Source organism: Triticum aestivum, chromosome 5A (genome assembly GCF_018294505.1).
Source record: "Triticum aestivum cultivar Chinese Spring chromosome 5A, IWGSC CS RefSeq v2.1, whole genome shotgun sequence".
In the NCBI taxonomy this organism is placed as follows: Eukaryota; Viridiplantae; Streptophyta; class Magnoliopsida; order Poales; family Poaceae; genus Triticum; species Triticum aestivum.
In genome coordinates, this window is record NC_057806.1 from 677,751,433 (window position 1) to 677,776,212 (window position 24,780).

The 24,780-nt window shown below is 48.6% G+C and overlaps 3 protein-coding genes and 1 long non-coding RNA gene across 4 annotated transcripts; 3 read left to right on the forward strand and 1 right to left on the reverse strand.

Moving 5' to 3' along the window:
* The first annotated feature begins 6,697 nt into the window (after window positions 1–6,697).
* On the forward strand, window positions 6,698–8,149 carry LOC123108368 (uncharacterized). Its single transcript, XR_006451886.1, has 3 exons — window positions 6,698–6,945; window positions 7,035–7,342; window positions 7,853–8,149. It is a non-coding gene; the product is annotated as an uncharacterized lncRNA (long non-coding RNA).
* A 2,688-nt stretch (window positions 8,150–10,837) lies between these two features.
* Window positions 10,838–12,214, forward strand: LOC123105916 (uncharacterized). Its single transcript, XM_044528099.1, has 2 exons — window positions 10,838–11,586; window positions 11,714–12,214. Exons 1-2 carry the CDS (start codon window positions 10,945–10,947, stop codon window positions 12,014–12,016), a joined length of 945 nt encoding a protein of 314 aa, XP_044384034.1. The 5' UTR covers window positions 10,838–10,944; the 3' UTR covers window positions 12,017–12,214.
* A 302-nt stretch (window positions 12,215–12,516) lies between these two features.
* Window positions 12,517–15,762, reverse strand: LOC123105917 (54S ribosomal protein L19, mitochondrial). Its single transcript, XM_044528100.1, has 2 exons — window positions 15,589–15,762; window positions 12,517–13,324 (listed from the first exon to the last, which is right to left on the reverse strand). Exon 2 carries the CDS (start codon window positions 13,302–13,304, stop codon window positions 12,840–12,842), a length of 465 nt encoding a protein of 154 aa, XP_044384035.1. The 5' UTR covers window positions 13,305–13,324; window positions 15,589–15,762; the 3' UTR covers window positions 12,517–12,839.
* A 5,127-nt stretch (window positions 15,763–20,889) lies between these two features.
* Window positions 20,890–23,970, forward strand: LOC123108369 (cation/H(+) antiporter 15-like). The gene is made up of 3 exons (XM_044530173.1): window positions 20,890–21,227; window positions 21,377–22,369; window positions 22,475–23,970. The coding sequence occupies exons 1-3, from the start codon at window positions 21,045–21,047 to the stop codon at window positions 23,732–23,734; spliced, it is 2,436 nt and encodes an 811-aa protein (XP_044386108.1). The 5' UTR covers window positions 20,890–21,044; the 3' UTR covers window positions 23,735–23,970.
* The last annotated feature ends 810 nt before the right edge of the window (window positions 23,971–24,780 follow it).

Genomic DNA, 24,780 nt, shown 5'->3' on the forward strand with positions numbered 1-24,780 from the left:
TGAAGAAACGTTTGGTTACAGCCCCAGTGCTGATTCTTTCGGATATACGCAAGGATTTCTAGGTGTATTGCGACGCTTCTCTCTTGGGACATGGAGGTGTACTTATGAAAGACGGAAGAGATGTTTCATATGCCTCACGACAGCTTCGACCTCACGATTTGAATTATGCCACGCATGATTTGGAGTTAGTAGCTGTAGTACATGCACTCAAGACCTGGAGACATTTTCTAATTGGAAACCGTTGTGATGTGTACACGGATCACAAGAGTTTGAAGTACATTTTCATGTAGAAGGAGTTGAATCTCAGGCAGAGGAGATGGTTGGAGCTCATAAAGGATTATGATATGAAGTTGCATTATCATCCAGGAAAGGCCAATGTCGTACCAGACGCTTTGAGCTGCAAGAGTTATGCCAATACCCTCGTAAGCGGAGGATTATATTACCGCATGAGTTAGTAGACGATCTCAAGGAACTTTGGTTGGAGATAGTTCCAAGAGGTTTTGTTGCAGCAATGGAGGTTCAGTCTACATTATTGGGAAAGATTCGAGAAGCTCAAAAGGATGATAAGGAAATTGCTGAGATAAAGGACAAGATGAGCAAAGGAAAAGCCAAAGGTATCCGTGAGGATGAGCACGAAACCTTATGGTTTGAGGATCGTGTCTATGTGCCCAATAATGCGGAGATTAGGAGGTTAATACTTCAGGAAGCCCATGACTCACCATACTCGATTCACCCTGGAAACACCAAGATGTATTTGGATTTGAAGGAACGTTTCTGGTGGACAGGTATGAAGAAGGATATTGCCGAGTATGTAGCAGTATGTGATGTATGTTAGAGAGTGAAGGCAGAACATCAAAAGCCAGCCGGATTATTACAGCCTATGCAGATACCCGATTGGAAGTGGGATAAACTTGGCATGGATTACATCATCGAATTACCCAGGACCAGATCAGGATATGACTCAATCTGGGTAGTAGTTGATCGCTTGACCAAAGTGGCTCACTTTATCCCGGTGAAAACCACATATACAAGCACAAAGTTGGCCAAGATATATAAGACCAGGATCGTATGTCTGCATGGAGTTCCGAGGACCATCATATCAGATAGAGGGATACAGTTTACCTCGAAGTTTTGGAATCAGCTGCACCACACTTTGGGTACTAGGCTAGAGTTCAGTACATCCTTTCGTCCGCAGAATGATGGACAGACCGAGAGAGTCAATCAGATTTTGGAGGACATGTTGAAAGCTTGTGCGCTAGTTTATGGATCTAGTTGGGACAATAATTTGCCCTACGAAGAGTTCTCATACAACAACAGTTATCAGGCTAGTTTGAAGATGGCCCCTTTTGAAGCTTTGTATAGAAGAAGGTACATGACACCGTTGATGTGGGATGAAGTTGGAGACCGTCAGTTGTTTGGACCAGATTTGATCAAAGAGTCTGAAGAGAAGGTTAAGTTGATTTGAGATAGATTGAAGGTAGCTCAGTCCAGACAGAAGAGTTATGCCGATACTAAACGCAAGGAGGTAGTCTATGAAATTGGAGACCGAGCATATCTTTGTGTGTCACCACTCCGAGGAGTTAAACGATTTGGAGTTAAAGGAAAGTTAGCCCTGAGATTTGTAGGACCATACCGAATTCTGGAACGTATGGGAGAAGTTGCCTACAAGTTGGAGTTACCCGAAGGATTGTCAGGAGTTCACAACGTGTTTCACGTTTCCCAGTTGAAGAAGTATCATGCTGAGATGGCCGATATTCCTCTGAGAGATACAGTGCCCCGGAAGCAATTAAGTTGGAGAGTGATCTGACCTACGAGAAGAAACCCGTTAAGATTCTCGAGTTTGCCAGTCGAGTAACACGCAACAAGGTTATCAAGTTTTGTGAAGTTCAGTGGAGCCACCATACTGAGGATGAAGCCACCTGGGAAAGAGAAGAAGACCTACAGAAAGACCACCCGCACCTATTTTCTAGCAAATCTGAATCTCGAGGGCGAGATTCATCTTAAGGGGGGTAGGTTTGTAACATCATAATTTTCAATTTGGATGTCATACATAGGTCATCATATGCATATCATATTTTATTTGCATTTTGGTTGTGATCCTCGACATCTTAAGCAACTCAAGGACCCCAGGGAGAGAGTTGGAGGTTTCACATATTTTTCATATTTGAATTTTTCAAATTTGGAAAAGGGGGTCAATTTGATTTTAATATTTTTCTCTCCAATTATTTCCAATATTAAAAAAAGTGAAGATAATATGACTTCTTCAAAAGGGAGGAATATTGGAGAAGAAATTTTAAAATCAAATTTATATTTTATTTGGATTCTATTTGCTATTTTATTTGAATTAGAAAAATATGCATTTTTGAAAATTTCATTTTTAGGCCAGAAAATGTTCACTTTGTTCTAAATAATAGGTTTAGATGGTGAAAATTGTTTCTAGTATTTTTAGAATTATATATATATATATTAAGATTTTCTTCGGGCGAAATTTTATTTAACAAAAAAGTTCATTGCCCGACTGGGCCGAAGGCCCAGCCGAGCAGGCCGGCCCGCGTCGCCCGCCGCCTCCCTCTCCAACTCGAGACAGGAGTCCCGAGCTTCGCCGCTGCTGCCCCTCCCGCAAGGCACCGCCGCCTCCCTTTATATACCGCACCCACCCCGCCGCCTCCTCCCTCACCTCGTCCGCAGCCACCGTCGCCGCCTGCCGCCCGCTTGTGCGCCGCTGCTTTGCCTCGCCGCCTTGCCGGGGTTCCGCTACCGCCGTTGACCGCCGTCGTCGTGAACTGGTATAAAAACCGTCTCGGTTCGCCGGTTCGTTTTCGGTTCTTCGGTTTAGATCGGTTTATTTTTTTAGGGTTAGGGTTTTCTCGATTTTTACATTCGAATCTAATTTGCGGACACTCGTCCGTTAATCTGCAGTAGCGAACAATGTTCGTTCGTTTGGTTCTGTTAACGAACATTCGTTCGATAGGTTTTTATTTTTATTTTATTTTCGGCCAGGGACCTATCCACGAATACTTTTCTCAGAAGTTAGTCCCTAATCTTCAAACCCTCGCAACTTTTTGCTCGTTCGTCCAAATCTAGTGAAACCAATGCCAAAATCTTCGTCTTGTTCCCCTCTTTCCATATAACCAACTTGAACATGGTTTTGACAAATTAAAATTTGGTTGCAAGCAGATTTGAATTCAAACTTTTTTGATCGTAGTTTGAGTTTCCTTGTTCCGATTTGGTTGTTTCTTTTTGCAAATCGAAGCTCTTCAGTTGAACTTTCAGTTTGGATCTTTTCATTTGAGTTTTACCCTTGCATCTTATGCTTGAGTGCTCATGTATGCTATTGTTTGTTCAGGATAGAGTTTTCGGAGTGCGAAGCGTGCTACTACGAGTCATTAGGGTTTTCAGATCGTCAGCAAGGCAAGTAACACTTTGATCATATCCCTTATTACCCAGTTTTTATGCATTAATCTCAATCCTTAAACATTGCATGAGTAGGATCTGTTTAACATGTGGGTATTTGGGAAGTAGCTGTTGAGGTAGTGCCTATTGCTCTTTTATTCAAACCTTGGGAGTTACTACGTTACGCTTATTATACTTTGCTATGCTATGCTCGTAGATGTGGTTTAGTTTGAGTGATTCATGACAGTTGTGAGTATTATTAAGGACTAAGGGTTTACTTAAGGTGGCTACTTTAACACACATCTGGGTGGATTGGTTTGTGGGCACCTGGGGAAATCCAGTGTTGTCCAAAGGAGAATCCCGGGGTATCTGTGTGATTTTTCCTATGGTTCGCCACCTAGGCTCAAAGGGATCATTATGTTATTCATGCTAGAAACTTTCGTGTGCAGCCACAAGCCATTATGGACTCTGGCATAGTTGAGTAAGTTGTGGGAAACCTTTCCATAATGGGCTAGCAGATGTAGGGGATTGTAGGTGTACCGGCCTATCTATCGGTTAAGATGACCTCTTAGGAAAGACTGTGTCTCGGTCATCTGTTTCTCAAACACCATGCAGTGTGAGAAATACAACAGAGGAGATCGAGTCTTGTGAGGAAAAATGCGCAAACCTCTACAAAGTGTATAAACTAATCATGGTTAGCCGTGTCCCCGGTTATGGACATCTTGAGTATCTGGTGCTTGAATTTCTATGTTGATCTCATCACTTTACTTAATTAACTTGTTGGGGTTAATGATTATTAATTTGGGGTTGAGATGGGGTTACCATTCTCAATGTTTTCAACAAACTTTGTAGTTACATAAAAATATATTCCTTTGTTGTAGGGGAAAACTAGCTTTATGCAAAAGATAACCATAGAGCCTCCACCGGCCATATATGCATATAGTTATAACTGTTACTTGTTCATTACTCTATAGTGTTATCTTGCCAGCATATTCCATGTGCCGACCTACACAGGCTGCAACGTATTATGTTGCAGAGTTTTCAAGAGTAAGGTGCGCTAGGGCGTTCTCATGCACTCAGCTATGTCGTTGGAGTTGATGGACTCGTTTACCTTCGAAACTTCCGCTGTTATCTTACTTAGATGGCCTTCAGCCATATTATTGTAATAAGTACTCTCTTTGAGACATTCGATGTAATAAGTGTGTGATTGAACTCTATTATAAATCCTCGAGTACTGTGTGTGTCAGCATTACCGATCCAGGAATGACACTTATACATAGAGATTTGACCGACTAAGGTCGGATCGCTACAACTACACTAGTCTATGACCGGCTGCGGAGGGTCACTTTGTCATCCTCATGTCCAGCAGCCCGCTCATGGACTGTCGGGAGCCGCGGATGTATATTCTTCCCCCGTATCTTCACTATGTCCGGTTGTGCCACTCATCGAAGTGACAAAGAGGGTGCTTTAGCCAGAGGGGAAGGGGGCTCCACTTTCGTGGAGCCTAGGCTGACCCGACCGGTTGTACAAGCCGACGACGTACCGGCAGTGGCCATTTTGGGACCCAAGCGGTGGCGGCCTGGCGTATTCTTCTTTCCCTTGAAGTTGCCAAGACGGACACGACATCCATCGACTCGTCGATCTTCGTGTAGCCGAGATCTTTCTCTGCCGGCAAGGTGTAGTTATGCGCGCGTTGACGACAGATGGCACGGTCGCAGGCACGAGATGCAGCAACGTAGGCCTAGGATGCGCAGTACGACGCGACGTCGTCCACGACTGTGACGATGCATTTGCCATCGTGTTGTCCTGGAGCAACTCGATGCTCCTCCACGAGCTGGCTTGGAACGACGAAGTGTTGAACCACGCGCCGGTTTGGAGCGGCAACTTCCTCCCTCGGTCCAGGCGATGAACCGGTGGCGGAGCCAGGAATTTGGTGCTGGGTATTCATTGTAATTTTTTTTTTTGCAATGCAATGTAAATGTATACTAAATCACTAAGCTCCCTCGGGTAGAAAGCCCCAGGAGCGATTCAGCTAAATCTGCTCTTTCACACCTCTTTTTTTTTTGCACTGTGAGCCTCTTACAGAAATGTAGGGAAAGGCTGCGTACTATAGACCCAAAGTGGTCGGACCCTTCCCTGGACCCTGCGCAAGCGGGAGCTACATGCACCAGGTTGCCCTTTTTTTTCTAAACTTCCTTTGGAGAGGATCGAACCGATTTGAGAAATCGTATTCTTCTCAATAATCCTGTACAAAAATTCATATGTAGGATAACTGCCTATGTAATCTATTTGCTGCTCATGTTAATTGTTGTTTGCAGGTTCAGGAGCATACTTTTCTAAGTCAATTTACTGTTGCTGCTATACAGTCACAACCAACGAGGGGACGAGCGCGAGGCCGCGAGCAGAGTAGCCGAGAGAATGGGACTTGCGGATGGCTGGACGCTTGGAGGTGCTGCCGTGCTGGTGGCTGGTGCGGTTGTCGCTGCAGCGCCGACGCCGGCAGCGGCAGCTAGGTCGATTCTGTTGGTGAACGAGTTGAGGGCTGCGTGCCGTGGGCTCGACTTCGCGTGGCCTGTTGCCTGGGCTGGAGCCTGAAGAATGGATATGTATATCTGATTTTTTATTGGGCCAAATCATGGGTATTCCATGGAATGCCCAAGAATACCCCTGGCTCCGCCATTGCGATGAACCCCAGCCTGCTTTATGCCAGAGCACTGCTCTTCCTACTCGTCTGGAGCCATCGAAAGGGTGGAGAAAATGGTGGAAGGAGGGGATGGGGAGCGAACTTGGTGGTGTGATTCTGGCCTCGCTTAAATAAAGGGCGGGCGGGAGGAACTTGCTGGGTGTTGCATTTAATGTCGGCCCGCTCGTGAACGGACGTGTGCCTGGGTTAGGTTCCTCGGCTTCCAGGCGGGTTTAATGAAGGTGTTTGAATGCGGCGAGAAGGCATGCTCAGCCGAGCGTGTAGCGGGCGGCGCCTTCGGGCGGCGCACCGCTTCAACGGCGGAGGCAGTGAAAGGTCGCGTCCGCACTAAGCCGTCTTCAATGTGGAGCAGCGTGCTTTACAGCGGCATGAATGCGAACAGCTGACGCCGGACAGGAACGCGTGCGGGCGAGGGAAGAAGGGTTTGGCTGGGACAGGCAGTCAAAAGCGGGCGTGGGAGCGGTCTAAATATATACTACTATTAAAGGGCAATCTGCCGTCGTCGTGATGGTTCAACCAGCTTCCTTCCCCGTTGCCACTCTATTTTTTTCCATGTACCGACGTCCCCCGTTCAGTACGCCCAACTGATTTTCCCACGATCGATCCCACTCCGTTCCCACGACGCAGGGGCCTCTCGGCCTGGAGGCGCTGCTCCTTGGCCACGACCCCCACGAGCCCGCAACCTTGCATTCGCTCCCCTCGATCAAGACTCTGCCTGCAGGAACTCGAGCAGCCACCGCCGCCATCAACATCCCCGCACCCCTCCAGGCCTTGTGCAAGCTCATGGGGCACATGCTCGGGTCTCCGGCTCTCAGCTACCAGCAGCAGTCTCCTGCTCCCTCGCTCCGGTCCTCCCTCTGATTTGTCTCGGTGATAGGCTCTCGCCGTTCCGGGCCTCCGCTGGAGTAAGATGACGACCACCATCTTCGTTGTGCAGGCGGACACGAAGCTTTTGGGTGATCCTCTCGAAGCGGGATGAACCACCTCGGCGGCTCCGGCAACAACAGGGAGTGCAGCGTCATCTGTCCTGGTCTGTATGGTACTAGCGTTTTTCCTTTGATTTCTTTCTTGGATGGGTCTTTGGTTGGAATTTTTGTTGCCAGTGCCCAGCGGTACCATTGGTTGGCCCGACAGTACCATGGCGAAGTATGGGTAGGCAGTGCAGGGTGTGTTCAACAGCAGTAAGCTAGGTTGCCCTCTATATGCCATACAGTACATGGCGCGCAGGATATATCCAAATTAAAGGTAAGCAGTAACATACAGAAGCCCCTTAAGTTTTTCTATTATCTGAAAAGAAATCATCGCGAGCCTGAATCGAACTATTGCCTGCTGAATTGTGCCATTGCAGTGTGTGGGACTTGTGTTTCTAAAATAATAAAAGGGCACATCGATTTTTTTTTTCTCGATTGAATGGAAAACTATATAGAAGAAAATTCATGGTTAAAAATAGTTCTATTCGTTGGAAGAAGTTGAGTGAATAGAAGAGTTTTAATTGGTGTGTAAACAATTATGTGTGCATCAGAATCCTGGCATGTGCCTGATCGGGAACTCTGGGGAATCAACACTGACCCAATTATGTTTCAATCAGCAAATGTAAACTAAAGAGTATTTCGTTCACCACAACAAACTAGCTCATCTTCTTGTAAATGTTTTGGCTGCCAGAACATTTTTTTTGGAATAAATAGACTAAAAATGTCATAATTTTTGCTATTGTTAGTTCTGCAACCTATTGCTTATATACATTAAACGCTTCAGATTAGGTGGTCTCCTGTTGAATTTCAAAGGTGCAAGGATTCTGTAGTACGAGATCTTAAAGAGAGGGCAGCCATGGTCACAAGAATGAAGGTGGAGTGGAGAGAAAGATGTCTCTCTCTGTGTGGGCTTGCTTTCTCACAAGGGATGCCCATTCTGTACCTGCACAATACTGTCTTCCATTTTCTTATGAGTTTTGCAGCTTCAAGTAAATGTAAATATAGTCCAAGGTTACCTAATCTTATACTACAATTTCAGAGTTTCCTTATATGTTTTTTATAGGTTCAACAGTACATGTTCTTACTGCAATTTTGACATTCAGTTATAATTGTGTGGTGCATATCCTTTCAACATGCTGAATAAATTAGGTCAACATCCATGTTGAGAGCCAAATCCATGCCGGGTGTAGCTTCAATGGCTAATACACATATTTCTACACCATGGTTGGCCGGTGGCAAAGCAGTTACAGCTGAAATGGACGGCCTTCGCGCAAGATTAGATTAGATGAAGACAAGCGTTTAAAATTTTATTTCGTTGAAGCCTCAAGCCAACTAAGCAAAATAGACCATGTAGCATAATTCAGTTGTATTAAGTTTCTTCATGGTAGGCTTTTTTTATTATGGAGATGGAGGCCGGGAGAGGGAGGGGATTTGTTTTAGTCTGTTATTATTTCTTAATAAGAAATATACAATACATGAGTACCATTTCACACTCAAAATGTATCTCCATGCGTCTACCTATTGCTTTTATTAGCCACCTTTAATGCAAGCGAAACACTATTGATTTCACAAATCCTCCGAAGTTTCACGAAGGTTCCCAAGTGATGGTAAGGCAATACGACTGACTATTGAACTGATGAAAACGAGAAGATAACTGGCAAAATAAAAAAAAACGAGTGAAAATTGAAGGACTAAATTATGATCTTGAATATTCAACTGGTTGGTCCATAAAAAAAGAACAAATAATCAATTGATTTGATTTTCTCTTACAAGTACAAGATTACGAAAAGAGGGTTCAACCATCGTTGCTTGAACAAAGATGGGGGAAGGACGGCTGGGAAGGAATATGTCTGTCGACTTGCAAAAGGAAGGTGGATAAAAAAAGGCACCATGATTATGCGAACGAGTGACATTATTTTTGAATTAGACTAATTGTTTGATAGCAATATATTTTTATCCCGTGTGACGCACGAGCCATTGTTTTGACCAAGGCATTCAGTAATACAAATCAAAATATTATTTTGAATCGATAAATATTATATATTCATAGAAATACAAGATCAAAGACAATTATCCAGGATGGAAGAAGCGACAACATGCCATCATGTTCAACAAAACAATTATTTGATCGCTACCCCGTGGCAACGCACGGGCATTAAACTAGTTCCCATAAAGTCTCCTTGTGTGTCTGAGGTTTGCGACGCTCTAGAAGGTACCACACACCACCCACCCACTCGTGTACCTCCCATCCGGAACCACCTTGACACGCGTTGCACCAGGGACACGTTAGGTGCTTCCGAGACCACACTACACTCCCCGACGCACAGGATGGCTCGAATGATTCTCCGCAGAGCCACAGACCACGCGAGACGTGACGACGGCTACGTGAGTCTCACTCAGCCGGGTCACTCTCCACTCTCCACTCTCCAGCTAGTAGGAGCTAGCTAGCTGCCGGGTCCGAGTCCGGGCGACATGGACGGCCGCCAACCAAAAGCGCAAAACAACACGGGCCGGAAAGGGAGCGGCCACACCGTAGACCGTAGACGACGGGACGTGTGGCCGTCGAGCCAGAGGCCACCCGCGCCGTCCGTTCCCGCGCCGCGCCGCGCCCCCACACCACACCCCACGCGCGGCCGTGCTTCACATGGCGGGCGTGCGGGCGGAGCAGAGGAGGCCAAACCCAGGCCGCCGTGCCTCTCCTCTCCACCACCTAAGGGCATCTCCAGCCGTTGGCCCTTCAGGAAAGACAAAAAATCGCCTCCTGGAAGCGCACTGGCGCTAAACCGCGCACTGGGGGCGTGATGCCCCCCAGTCACGGCGTCCACGGTTAGTCAAAAAAATCAAAAACAGCGCAAACATGACTCAAATTTAACGCAAACATCGACGAGTTCGTTCAAACTTAAATATATTTTACAAAAAAAGAAAAAAAAACTACCGCGGGCTACCCCCGCCGTCTCCCTCGCCGCCCGTCCACGCGGTTCTACATGCCGAGGAGGCTGTAGAACCGCGTGTAGTCGTCGTCGTCGTCGTCGCCCCCGCCTACGCCTCCGCCGTCCCTGCTGCATCCCTCCCCTGGTTGGCGCGGCGGGTTGGACGGTCCGGGGGCGTCGTCGTCGTCGTCGCTGTCGAGGACCACGACGCCGTGCTCGTCCTCGCGCCCACGCTTGCGGGCGGTGATCTCCTCAAGGGCCCGGCGCTGCCGGACCATCTCATCGCGGAGGTAGTCGTCCCGCGCCCACCGCAGGGCGTCCTCGTCGAAGAAGCCGCGTCGGGCTATCTCCTCGTACTCCGCGGGGAGGCCGGGCTCCGGCTTGGGCTCGACGAGGACGAAGCGGCCGGTGGGTGGGGAGGCGTTGGCGCCGATGCGGACGCCGGAGCTGTAGGTGCGCGCGCTGACCGGATGCCGTGAGACATCAATGGCGCAGGCTGACCGGCGCGGCAGCTTTGGTATCGATTCGCCGCGGAAAACGAGGCGATGAGGACGACGAAGAGCCGAGAAGAGAGCCGTGTCGCTGACGCGGTGGGCCCGCGGCTTTTTCGCGCCAAAAAAGTTCGCTCGGCGCCCCCGGGCGCCTTCCAGCGCGCCGGATTCGGCCTGAATCCGCCGGCGCTGTTTTCGGTCCAGGCCGGCGAAAATCGGGCTTCTGGGGGTGCGACTGGATCGATTTTTCAGCGCCGGCGCAAAAAAAACGCCTGAAGAGGCCTTCAGGGGGCGAGGCTGGAGATGCCCTAATTCATGTCGCGCGCGCCCATAAAACCGATGCCCTGCGCTACAACAGCCTCCAACAACCAGCGTCATCAACAGTGCCCACCGTCTACGAGACCTTGAGCTCGTCTCGCACCGTGCCCGCGCCTGCGGCAGAGAGAGAAGCAGCCATGCTGGTCAGGAGCGCGTCCACGCCGGTGCTCGGCGCGCTGCACGCCACCTCCGGCGCCGGCGGCCACTCGCCGGCCGTCCACTTCGCCGAGTCCTCGCCCACGGTCGCCTACCACCCGCCGGCCATCTCTTGCAGCCTGTCCGCCGGCGGTGGCGGCGGCTCGGCCTCAGACCACGAGCGCTCCCGCGGAGGCGGGGGCGGCCTGCGCCGCGCGTGCTCGGACGGCAACCTCGCCGCGCTGGGCGGCCGCGCGGAGGACCACCACCACCTGCCGCCGCGGCCCAGGCCGGCGCTCGAGACGATCCGGTCGTTCACGGCGCGCGACGGGGCCAGGGGCGAGGAGGAGGAGGAGGACGATGACCAAGAGACGAGCTTTGGGCAGTTCGGCTTCGGCAGCACGTACGCGCAGGAGCACCCGCTGTTCCTGGCCAGGGGCCTCGGGATCGACCGGCTGGGCTCGGGCCTGCTGAGCGCCGACTGCGGGGGCGGCATCGACGGCGGCTCCGGGGGAGGCTACCTGGTAGCCTCCGGCGGCGGGGGAGGGGACCGCTCCGGCATCGAGATCCACTACAAGAGGCTCATCGAGGAGGACCCCTGCAACGGCCTCTTCCTCAGGAACTACGCGCAGTTCCTCTACCAGGTACGCACTACCCTCGCTGCTCTGCTCCAGTGCCGCCATTGCCGCGGCCGGCGATTGCACTTCAGAACTCAGATCCGGAGATAAAAGTTCTAACAATGGCGCCAACGCGACGTTCGGAATGTTGCAGGTGAAAGGGGATCGGCGTAGGGCGGAGGAGTACTACTCCCGCGCGATCCTGGCGGACCCCAACGACGGCGAGCTGCTGTCGGAGTACGCCAGGCTGGTGTGGGAGGTGCACGGCGACGAGGAGCGCGCCTCCAGCTACTTCCACCGGGCGGCCAGGGCCGACCCGCACAACAGCCACGTCCTCGCCGCGCAGGCCGCCTTCCTGTGGGACACCGACGATGGCGCCGGGCCCGAGGACGACGATGCCACGAGCTACGCCGGGTTCCTGGCCGCTCACCCGTCCATGGCTTCCGCCACGAGCTGAACGGAGCCTCGCCGCTGTCCCTCTCTGAAGCTGACGTTGATCGGAGCTCGTCGCTTCAGACCTTCAGTAGCAGACTACGTGTAGTAGATTCCCAATAATTGTACTGCCTGCTCTAGTGAACAAGTAGATCTCGCAGATCCTTTCGAGTGTTGCATTTCGTCAGTCACTTGTTGGTTTACTGCGTTGCATCCCTTGAAACAGTCGGTCCCACAGCACTATGATCCGATTCAAGTGCAGATTCAAACGAGTGATCATCAAACAGAGCAAATTGGCAACTCCACCTTACGATTCTAGTATAGGAGAAACAGGAAAATCCTATTCAAATGTGACCCAAGATGTCTTCATGTAAAACTAAAGCCTGTGCAAACAATAACAATGGAACTAACTGCAAATTCACAACATATGCATGTCCTCTCAGTAGGTGGAGAAGAGTACTAGTACTACTTCACATGGGCAATTTTCCTGTTACCAAAAACCAAGTCCACGGCAACAATGTCCCCTTACCAAGCAAACATCTTCACATGGAAGGAGTTCAAGTTGCAATTTCCAGTTAGACAGGTTCAGTGGTGCCAAGCCTCTGTCCCAGAGTTACACAACACACAGGCTGAAACAAACTTATTAGCCAACCACCAACCTCATGTGGTTGCACTGAAGAAATGTGTCACATGGTACAAATTGATCACAGAAAAGGGAGGCATGATTTCAACGGATCTAGCAGCAAATGTTCTCTCCTTCAAAAGAAATCTGATCCCTACCTTCTTCCAGGCCAGATGAAACTAGGCGGCTGCAGATGGGAGCAACATGAACTATGCTCGAGACCCGGTCAGAGATCCTTGACGATTTCGATGCCCATTGACTTGGCCGTGCCGATGATGGACTTGCACAGGGCCTCGAGCGACATGTGCTTGCAGAACGGGTCGGTCTGCTTCAGCTTCGCGATCTCGTAGACGTGGCGAAGTGAGAGGGACGTCACCATGTTGTGGCCTGGCCGGCTGCTTGCTGTCTCGACGCCCGCTGCTTTCTTGAGAAACCATGAGACCGATGGCGACTTGACTACAAACTCGAAAGTGCTGTCCTTGTAGGCGGTCAGCGTGACTTGCATCGGAGTTTCCGCCTTGTACTTCTGTGTCCTTGCATTGAAATCCTTGCAGAAAGCCATCAGATTGAGCCTGTAGAAACCCAGAGCTGGTCCGACAGGGGGTGCGGGACGGGCTGCTCCAGCAGGAACTAGGAGGCGGATTGTCGCTAGAATAGGCTTCCGCGTTGCCACATCTTTAAGTGTTGCCATGTTGCTCTCCTTTAGCAGACCTGCAGTGAAAACCAGCATCAATCAATATGACAGGTTTACTAGGAACTACTTATCTCAAGTTATCAGTGGCCAGTGGAAATAATAAGTAACTAAAATGAAATCCAATCAAAAGGGTAATTTAAGTGATTAACAAACAAGGATTTCTCAAACAAAATGTTCTTGTCAAACAAAAAGGTTTCTGAAGTAAACTCGAAGTGTTCTTGGTCCGCCTTCTTAGAAACTTGTCAATTGAAAAAGGTGTACAATTTCCCACAAACAAACTATGTGACGAACAATGGATGAACAACAATGCAATTTGTTGCAAGAATGTCCCGCATAATAAACTTTGCCCAAAGAGACTGTTTTGGTAAAAGGGGTTTCTTCAGCAAAAGCATGTGTCCAAAGCACAAAATGCAGACTCCTCAGTAACTTGCCTCCAATCATTACTCTGAATTAAAACACAATTTAACAAACATACCATAAGGCTAAGATAGGCTAAATACCCATAATTATATGTCTAAGTGACAAATTCAGACTTCATCAGTTACTTGCCCCCAATCAGTACTCTGAACTGAAAACACCATGTAGGCTAAGATATGCTAATGCAAAATAGTTGTATGCCCTTTAGCATCGCCAAAGGAACATAGCACAACACCTACCACTTGGGAAAATTCAAATTACTAACAACTTCCTCACAAGCAGCATGCCACGGCCATTAATGTCTGAACTGTAACAAAGCAGGTACAGGGCAAAGTTCTTCCTAGCAATGTAATGCTTCGACCATGTTTCAGCCAAACCTCGTGGTGCAATGGTATCTAAATAAACAAGATTTCTACATTCACATTAAGCACCAACTATCTGCAGGTCGCTTTCCAGTAATTGAGATAAAAGAGAAGGCTCCGGCTCTTTACCCCAAACCCCGAACAAAGTTGTAACTATCATCTTATGACAAAAGAGACAGTTTTTGGACAAGTTTGGTTAACAAAGGCATGCATCTGATTGACAAATTCGGGCTTCATATGTTACACGCCTCCAATCGTTACTCTTGTACTGAAACTACACGTTGTAAGCATACATATGTCAAAGTTATGCCTAATACTCCCTCCGTCCGAAAATACTTGTCATTAAAATGGACAAAAAGGGATGTATCTAGAACTACAATACATCTAAATACATCCCCTTTTATTCATTTTGATGACAAGTATTTCCGGACGGAGGGAGTACAAAATAATTGCATGTCCTTTAGCACTGCCATAAGCACATAACACTACACCTTCCGCCTAGAAAATACTACGAACTATAATGAAAAAACTTACTGAAAGTGGCATGGGCAGCAGTCAATTAACAGTCTGAACTACACTAGTATCTGCTGATAGCCCAGGCAACGAAGCAAGTACACAGGAAAAGGTTCTTCCTAGCAATGTAAATACACAATAGTGTATGCCCCTTTAGCACAGCCATAGGAACATAGCACAACACCTCCCACTTGGGAAATTCAAACTACTAAGAACTTCCTCACAATAGGCATGCCACAGCCCTTAATGTCTGAACTGTAACAAAGCAGGTACAGAAAAAAGTTCTTCCAAGCAATGTAATGCTTCAACCATGTTTCAGCCAAACTTCATGATGCAATGGTATCTAAATAAACAAGATTTCTACATTCACATTAAACACCAACTATCTGCAGGTCATTTTCCAGTAAATTGAGATAAACGATAAGGCTCCGGCTCTTCACCCCAAAATGACCAAAGAAACTGTTTTTGGAGGATTTTAGTTAACAAAGGCATGCATCTAAGTGACAAATTCGGACTTCATATGTTACACGCCACCAATCGTTACTATTGAACTGATCCTAGCAATGTGATGCGTGGAGCCTGTTTGAACTGATTCTCTTGGTGTGATGGTATCTAATTAAACAAGATTTGTACATTCATATTGACCACTGCTTGCTTGGAGACCTTTGGGAAAAACAAGATTTCTCCAGTACATACTATAATAAAACATAATGGTGAAAAATTCTCACTGAAGCTATAACTAATAGACAGGCCAAATCATTTGTTGGCATAATCACGCAGAATTTCAAGTCTGCAGTGCTCCAGCATGACGTTCCATTTAGATCTAAACACGAAAATCCATACAGACCTATGAAAGGACTGGATACACCCCAATGTCATGAAGGGGATACGAAAATGGCGGCATTCTTCGCAGCCGCGGGCGACGGGCTAGAGTTTTTGAAGGGACGAGAACCTGAGTTCAGATCCCGTTGTGACGGAGCAGCACTGACCTGCGTGTACGTCGTCCGGTCGCCCGCCGCTGCCAGGTGACGTAGCTGCCGCCGGCCAGCCGCCTTCCGCACGGAGAGCAGAGCACGAGCGAAGGTTGGAGATTGACTGCGGCTGGGCTAAAACCCTAAATTGGCTGGGCTAAGACCCAGCAAGGTTAAGGAGGGCCGGGATGGGCCGGGAATGACTGAGTTGTAAAGGTTAAGGAGACCCAACAAGTCGTCAACTAAATCATCTATATCTATATCTATACTAATATAAAAAAACAAAAGAAGCAGATTCAACAAATCCCGGCCGTCAAATCAGGTCAATCCAATGACTCAGCCTGCTTTAATGGTGAGCGCTCCACACGTTTAGTATGTAGTTAATATCATATCAAATATTAACGCCAATGCTAATCACATACTTATCTATATTAATATTAAAAAATCCAAAGGGGCAGATTCAACAAATCCCGACCATCAAATCAGGTCAATCCAACGACTCAGACTGCTTCAATGATGAGCACTCAACACATTTAATGTGCAGTTAATATCATACCAAATATTAACGCCAATGCTAATCACATACTTAATACGTAAATAATATCCTAACTAATATTTATGTGTAATTAATATATTACCTAATATCAATGTGCATTGCACGTACACATTTACTATAGTTTATGTAAATTTTGCACCCCTAAAAAAATATGTAGAGGTTGCGTTTCAAAAACAAAAAAGTTATGTAAATGTTTTTTGTTCAACTAAAAAAATGTAAAGCTTGTTTGTCACCCCTCAAAAAAATTTACAAAGGTTTTTTGTCTCAAAAAACAAATTTATGTAAAGTTTGTTTCTCATAATTTTTTTGTAAAGGTTGTCATATAAATTTGAAATAAATACAAATAACTTAAAAAAATAGAAAGTCGCATGTGTTGAAATATTCTCATGGCCAAAATTCACACAACAATATATAAGAGCTTTATAACTTCTCTCTAAGGAATACCCATATGTCATCTGAAAGATTTAGGATCAAAGGAAAATAGTCCCATGCCCAAAATTGAATAAAATTATAGAAGAAAAATATAACTTGTCTTGAAGTAATTTAAATTACCTCAAAAACATTTTATTAGCATAATACTAGTAAAAAAAATATTATTTTGAGTCTGTATCTTGTATATCTAAATAGCTAGCCCCCACTAACTATTTCTCTCAACATACAAGCATGCCACATCATCACACAATATGCATGACAAAAGGCCCACCCCACTACCATATGTTTGTCATTCTATTTTATATATATATATATATATATATATATATATATATATATATAGGTAAAATAGATGGGGCACCTAGGTGCCCAGGCACCTTGATTGTTTTGGAAACCGTGGTATATTTAATTTGTTTCCTAACTATTCTTCATGCAAGACTTTCCATGCTTACATTTTATTTTTGTTTTTTAAATATTAGACATGCAAGACTTGCCATATAATAAATTGTATTAATGTTGATTTGTTTTGAACTGTCGCGGGTGTCTAATACGTGTATTTTTGTTTCCTAATACGGGTATCTAATACCTACCAACAAAATTATATATATACGCAGATACCTATATATATTTAATAATTTATTTTTGGAACTGTTACATTTTGTTCGTATGTATGTTTCTAATATATATTCAATATATCATATGACTAATGTATGATACCCACGCTACAATATACCCTACGGCGATAAGAGTGAAATATACCTCCTATTTATTTACCCAATTTATCGTATACCCTAATGTCCAAATTGTACATATATACCTATTAGGTATATATTGGATATACCTATGGTTATACCAAATGGATGTTCGTATGTCTGTTTCTATTGAATTAATTTCCAAGGTATATGGCATTTAAAAAAAATTAAGACCGGGTCATACCCATGGTCTCATATACCTAATATATTGTATTCCTATTGTAAAAAAAAAACATTTCCACGGATGAGTACAACGTACCTTTTACTAATATATATATGAAAAATGTCTTCATACGCATCAATTTCTTATTTGTGTCTCTCCTATTTCTATTAATAGCTGTCAAATATGGAATGTTGCCATGCGTGGAATTCTCTTTCCTATTTTCTACTACTACATAATTATAGCCTTGCATGCTACTAATGGTTCATATTTATGGTAGTTATTCTGCCATAATTATTTCCAAATCAGTCAATTGTAATGTAATACATGAACACACATCTAAATGCAATCGAGCGGTCGAAAGGCTAGGAGCCTGGGCACCTAGGTGTCCCAAACTGCCGTCCTTAATAAACATTTTACAACTATATAAAAATCAAACATAATAAATTGTATGTATTTTTAGTATTAGCTTTTGATATTATTACTTCAAATATTCATGTTTGTTACAATGAATCACATTCAAATATGCTGTAAAATATTCCTGCAACAACGTACGGGGTATCATCTAGTTTCTTTAACATTTGCTCCCTTCAAGGTCATGGCACAATCACATACATTACTAATAAATTTGATAAAGCCATCAAGGCACAACACATCATAATTCGTAAGAGATTGATATTCTATAACAGTTTTGCTAAAGCACATCTAGATGTGCCCTAAGCATTGTACATCTAAGTCCTATGTCATTGATTTTACACAGAGATTCATGCATGATTAAGTCACTTAGAGCAACTCTAGCAGACGCCGCAAATCGCCCCGGCCCGCAAAATAACCGCCAAATTGCGGGTCGGGGCCAGAAAATCTGCACGAGCAGACCCCGTATCCCGCCCTGGCCCGCAAATTTTTTTGCGGGGCGCGGCAAATCTTCTTCCCCAACCTCTATCTTCACGGGCTGGGAGGCCGACCCGAGCTCAACCCCTATCCCGCGCGAGATTTGGCGAGAGGGACATTTCCGCGCGGCCCTTCCCGCTCCCCGCATCCTTCGCCACCATTGCCCCCACTCCGCAAGCTCCGGTTGCTCTTCCCCGGCCGTCCGCCGCCGCCATGGACGACCCCCTGCTGTCCCCCGTCACCGTCGAGGTCGACCACGCCCCTTCCACTCGGGTGGATCTCGTCGCCGGCCAAGTTGGCCCCGCCGCCGTCGCCCAAGCCCAAGTCGCGCCTGCACGCAAGCGGCAGGGCAACGTTGTCGTGCAGGGCGGGAATCCGGCCGCCCCCGCCGCGATGGCCCGCGCTCAGGGTGCCAACGCGGCAGCGCGATCCCGGTCGACGGCGGAGAAGGTCGGCAAGGTCGTGGGCGTAAAGCGGAGGAAGGTTCCGGCTTCAAAGAAGCCACCTTCTTCAACCTCTCACTCCATCCCGCCGCAAGGAGGTGCTCCGGCGATGCCGTTCAACGGTGCCGCTCCCGCCGCGAGCGAGGTGTTCGACGAAATGGCCGGAAGGTATGCGCCTTCGGTCTTGGCGATTCCCTTTCATTTTTCGCCATTATTCTCGATAGCGCTTGACTTGTTATCGTTCGCTACAGCGGTGGTTCGAACAATGGAACAACCGAGTTCATGAACTTGTTGGACACGAACGCGATTGACATTGATCAAGCCCCTTTCAAACCATTCGAGTACAATGAAACGGAGGCCGACGTGGATGATCATGGTTGTGCGGACGAATTGGAGGAGATCGAAGCGGAAGCGTTTGAGCAATCGCAAGCAAAAACTGGGAAAAGCATAAGATCGAAGAACTACACAATCTTGGAAGATCAAGCTTTGATTCAAGCATGGAGTGCGGTGTCTCTTGATGCTACCACGGGTACATCTCAAAACTTTCAAGAGATATTGGCAAAGGATCGAAGATCAATACTTCCACATTATGGCAAAGTATCCCAAAAGGACTCCACGCACATTTCGGGCGCTTCAAGGGCATTGGGAGAACATCAAGCCTATGTGCAGCCGTTGGGCAGCTTGCTTGGAGCAAGTACGCAATGCACCTCCAAGTGGCGCCGTGGAGTCCGACCATGTGAGTTTGTTTTGCCTTTGTTCAAATTGTGCATCATCATATTGCATCATGAGAAGTAATTGGATCACTTTGTTCACGTTGTGTAGGAAAAGATTGCTCAACATAGATACAAGGACATAGAAGCTTCGGAAGGCAAAATTTTCAAACTAGAGCATTGTTGGGAGTTGCTCCAAAAGTGCGAGAAGTGGAAGTTGATCGACAAAGAATCCCCATCAAAAAGAGGCTCACTTACAAACATGGATGAAGATGAGGATGATGATGCCCCAAGAAATTTGCACAAGCCCGATGGTGACAAGAAGACCAAGGAGAAGATGAAGAGAGTGCAAGAAGCATCAAGCTTGAGGGAGAAGATTGATGCCATGTTGCAATCCAACGAGTGGATGTTGTTGAAATCGTTGGAGATCAAGAAAGAGTTGGCCGAGAAGAAGGCGAATGAGAAGGAAGAAAAGTGGCAGTTGCTCAAGGAAGAGGGGCTGCGCAAAGTTGCCATCGAGGAGAGAAGAGCACGAGCCGCCGAAAACAAATCAATGTCCATGTTGCTCGCCGAAGAGAACAAGATCATGTCAATGAACCGCAATGACATGGACGACCTCACCAAAACATGGCATGATATGGCAAGAAGGGAAATCTTGAAGAGAAGAATGGTGGCGTCGGCCGGTTCGTGCTACAGTTCCGGTGTCCGCTCCATATGATGATAATGTGGATGATTTCGGTGCGAGAGTTGGAACAAGCGCCGGAGGTGGATTCGGTGGTGCCGATGAACTCCAAGGTGGACTCGATGGCGCGGAGTGAAAATTGATCAAGATGATGCCAGACATAGGCGCAAACCTTTTGCAGGGCCCTCTTTTGCGTTAGCCATAATGAACTTGGTTTCTATTTACGTGTAAAACTATTTGTGTGGTTTGAATTTGTATTTGTTTGTGAAATCCTATGTCAAATGCGAAATTTGCAGTTTATCTATTTGCGGGTCGTCACGGTGGTGTCCGAGCAGAACCCGCATAGCCGACCCGTAAAGAAACATATTCCGCGAATATACTATTTTACGGATCCGTTTGCGGGATCTGCATCTGTGCCAGCCCGCGCTGGCCCGCAAAAGCTGTTTTGCGCGAACTGCAAACGCGTTTTGCGGGCCGGCGTTTTGCGGGGTCTGCTAGAGTTGTTCTTAGATGTGCCTTAGACAAACCCATTCTATAAAAATTGGAAGCAGGAGCGAATGGGTGAGCAAATGAGATTTAGCTAATTTTACAACACACTCTCAATCCTATTCCGGGGGCGCCTTTCCCCCCAGGCACTGCCATGAAAACCATGGGCGTCCCTCCAAAAATAGCCCAGGTCTCTCGCAGCCACTACACCTCCCTCCACGAGCGCATGCACTTTCGCAAGGAGACTCGTCAGGAAGGCCCGCGCCGGAGCCGATCGAGCTAAGCTCGGCAGCGGCAATACGGGCGACAGGCGCCGTCCAACTACGGCGGCCGACTAGTGCCGAGTGCCGAGCGCGAGGAAGATGGGAAGAGTCTCCCTTTGCTCGGAGGACGTTGATCCGCTGGTGTGGACGCCGGTCCCTGGCATCGCGGTGGACACGTTGTTCCTCCTCGTCATCCAGGCGCTCGCCATCATCCTCGTCTCCAACCTCTTCCACTCGTTGCTCCGGCGGTACAACCAGCCGAATGCCATCTCGCAGATCCTGGTAATCAATCAATCTTGACACTTATTTCTCCGGGCGGGCGTTGTTGAAGAAAATGGAGGGAGCGTCATGCAGTGCAGTGCAGTGTAGGGTCAATTAACTAGCTGGCAACAACGGCATGTATGTATGTAATGTATGTGGCGTGCGTGCAGGCCGGCATGGTGGTGGGCGGCATGGGGCTCCGCAACGCCATCGTGCACATCGACGTGGACAACGTGGAGGACATGTACAACGGGTACATCGCGGCGACGCGCATCCTCTACATGTTCCTCGTCGGCCTGGAGACGGACATCGCGTCGCTGCGGAGCACCGCCCGGCGCTGCGTCGCCTTCACGTACGCCACGGTGGCGGCGAGCCTCCTCCTGGCGGCCATCGTGTCGAGCGGGATGTACGGGAGCATGATGCACTCCCCGGTGAGGACGCCCGAGATGCTGGCCGCCACTCTGATGGTGGCGCTGACAAACACGTCGTCCCTGTCGGTCGCGCGGATCGCCGACGACCTCAAGCTCACGGTGACCGAGAACGGGCGGCTCCTCGTGAGCGCCGCCATCGGCACAAACATCATATGCGTCATCGGCGACGGCGTGCTGCGGTCCACGAGGATGGCGAGGGAGAACAGCATGGACGTCTCCCAGGGCTTCGTCGCGCTAACCGGGGTGGGGCTCGCCCTATGGCTGGTGCGCCCCACCGTGACACGCGTGAACCAGCGCAACGTCGGGCAGCACCATGTGAGGAGGCGCGACCTGGCGTTCATGATCTCGGCCATCTGGATCGTCGGAAACTTCCCGCAGAAGCTTGGCTTCGACGGGTTGCCCACGAGCTTCGCTCTAGGGCTGGTGTTCCCGAGGGAAGGCCCCGCGGCACGCTCTGTCGCCGACGCCCTCGTGCCACCCGTTAATGGGTTGCTGGTCCCCTTCTACTTCGCCACCATTGGGATGCGGATGAACTTCAACACCATGTCCGGTGCCATCATCCTGCCCGGCGTGCTCATGATGCTGCTCGGCCTCGTCGGAAAGGCCATCGGCGCCGCGGTGGCCTCCGCGTACCTCAACATCCCGCTCTGCGACGCCCTCCGCTTCAGCGTGCTGCTCAACGTCAAGGGGCACGTGGACACCATGAACATGCAGTTTGCCAAATCAGAAGGGGTGCGTAATCATATTCAGTTTAATTATACTCAGCGATGGATGGAGAAATCCTCGGGCGGGGTGGATTGATGAAATAACTTTTTAATTGGGATGGGAGGAGTGCAGGTGTGGGCGGAGCAAGCACTGTACGCGATGATCATCGGCAACCTTGCAAGCACCCTGGTGGCTGGCCCGGCGGCGGCGGTTTTTGTGCGCAAGGAGAAAGAGGCGTACGCGATGACGCACCAGGCCCTGGAGTCGTTGCGCGAGGAGGCGGAGCTGCGCATGATGACCTGCTCTCACAGCGCGCACTCCATGCCCGCCCTGCTCAGCCTGGTGGAGCTGATGGTGATGGAGCCGGACAAGCAGCCGGCGGTCCAGGTCGTCCACCTGTTCGAGGGCGGCCATAAGCGTGCCGCCGCGGCCGCCGCCGCAGCGTCCTCGACGACGCCGTACCTGCCGCCAATCATCGACGAGTATGACGCCGGACGCGAGGCCATCAACGACATGAACACGGTGGTCGACCTGTACCTGCGGTCGACAGGCATCGCCTTCCAGCAGATCGACGTGGTGGGCAGCAGCGCGTCCCGGGACGTGGACGCCGTGTGCCGGTGCGCCGGGGAGGCGCGCGCCGCCCTGCTCCTCCTCCCCTGCTACAGGGAGCAGCGGTACGACGGCAAGATGGCCTGCCGCCTGGAGGAGCGGCGCGAGCTGAACGTGGGCGTGCTGGCCAAGGCGCCCTGCACCGTGGGCCTCCTGATGGACCGGCCCTACAGGAGCAGCGGCGCCAGCTTCCAGGTCCCCACCAGCGTGGACACGAGCACCAGCACGCTGCTGCACCCGTGCAGCGACAGGGCGGTGAGGCACGTGATCGCGGCGGTGTTCCTGGGAGGGGCCGACGACCGCGAGGCCGTGTCCGTGGCCTCCCGGCTGGCCGAGAACCCCAACATCGGGCTCACAGTGTTCCGGTTCGTGAAGCTGAGCACGTACGACACGGTGACGTCGTCGACCTCCAGGGTGGCTTCGTCCGCGGCGGGCGGAGGGCTGAGCCGGCCGTTCAACGACGCGGAGGTGGACGAGCGGTTTATGTGGAGGTTCTACGAGAACTACGCGGCGACGGAGATGGCCATGTACGTGGAGAAGGTGGTGGAGAGCCCGGCGGACGTGGTGGAGACGCTGGACGCCATGGCCGGGATGTTCTCGCTGGTGATCGTGGGGCGGGGCGGGCGGCAGCCCAAGGAGCTGCTGATCGGGCTGGACGAGTGGGCGGAGGCCGGGCGGGAGTTGGGCGCCGTGGCGGAGATCCTGGCGTCCAACACGTCCATGGAGATGGGCTCCGTGCTCATCATGCAGCAGCACAGGGTGTTGGTGCAGGTGCCCCGATGACCGGCGCACATTTGTATCTACAGTACGTATAACAACGTAACGTAGTACACTAGTTGCCATATAATTCGTCACAGAGAACATGCAGCTTGTGCATACTTAGACGCGTCGATTAGGATGCAGAAACTAACCACCGTTGTATTGCTGTGTGGGCATATGTAAGAGCCGAGTCTAGTACTACTAGTACGTAGGTACACACGTCATGTACTGTACTTGTCAAATACTAGCAGTTGAGTGAAAATATCAGCACCGATTGTTTCGTGTCTTGACTCTTCACCCATCTATCTATACTAGCCGAATACCCATGCGTTGCCACGGAATAAAAAATAATATAAACACAAAACAATTATTCTACTTTAGAAATATGCATTGAGCATGACAATATGTGATTTCAATTCTGAAGATTTACTTCCGCTGCATTTTGTTTTCCTTGTTGGATAGAATAACACATCCAAAAAAAGGCTAGCTACGGTGTGCTAGTGCAAAATACTTAAACTTGGCTGCATTCGTTGAAGGTTCCTCATGTCATGTGTGCGTTGTATCCAGTCTTGATGTAGGGATGGTACTTCATTTAGTAATACTAAAATTATTTGTGTTACACCACTGTTGGCTAATCAAATTATTTGGGACATGTTCACGGTAATGTAAAATTGACAAATATTGTAGGAACAACAATTGCTTACGCATCAAGACATATATGTTTTGACTAAAGAGATGTAGGCGTTATACATGTAACCTGTGAATCTTGCATATAGTTCAAAAGATATCAAATACAATATATTTCCTTTCCATGTTCTTCAGGAAGTCATTGCGTTGCATGTTGTAGCTATAGTACATGTTATAAAGGTAGGTAGCTAGCTAAAAGGTAAAATGTAGAACTCATAAACTTGTGATGCGCATGCTCATATTTGTTTGGCAGTTGCGTGATGGTCCTCTCCTCTGGCTATCGAATATCTGATATCCTTGCCCGCCTCTTGGATGAGCAGAGTCAATTGCAAAAGCTGAGTTTACCGGCGTTAGTAGAATTCTGGAGAAACCGTACCTTGGTA

Bases quoted from the DNA above. Each gene is read 5' to 3' on its own strand.
- LOC123105916 (XM_044528099.1), top strand. From the start codon at position 10,945: ATGCTGGTCAGGAGCGCGTCCACGCCGGTGCTCGGCGCGCTGCACGCC. The intron at 11,587-11,713 runs GTACGCACTACC...GGAATGTTGCAG, and splicing joins ACGCGCAGTTCCTCTACCAG to GTGAAAGGGGATCGGCGTAG.
- LOC123105917 (XM_044528100.1), bottom strand. From the start codon at position 13,304: ATGGCAACACTTAAAGATGTGGCAACGCGGAAGCCTATTCTAGCGACA.
- LOC123108369 (XM_044530173.1), top strand. From the start codon at position 21,045: ATGGGAAGAGTCTCCCTTTGCTCGGAGGACGTTGATCCGCTGGTGTGG. The intron at 21,228-21,376 runs GTAATCAATCAA...GCGTGCGTGCAG, and splicing joins ATGCCATCTCGCAGATCCTG to GCCGGCATGGTGGTGGGCGG. The intron at 22,370-22,474 runs GTGCGTAATCAT...GGAGGAGTGCAG, and splicing joins AGTTTGCCAAATCAGAAGGG to GTGTGGGCGGAGCAAGCACT.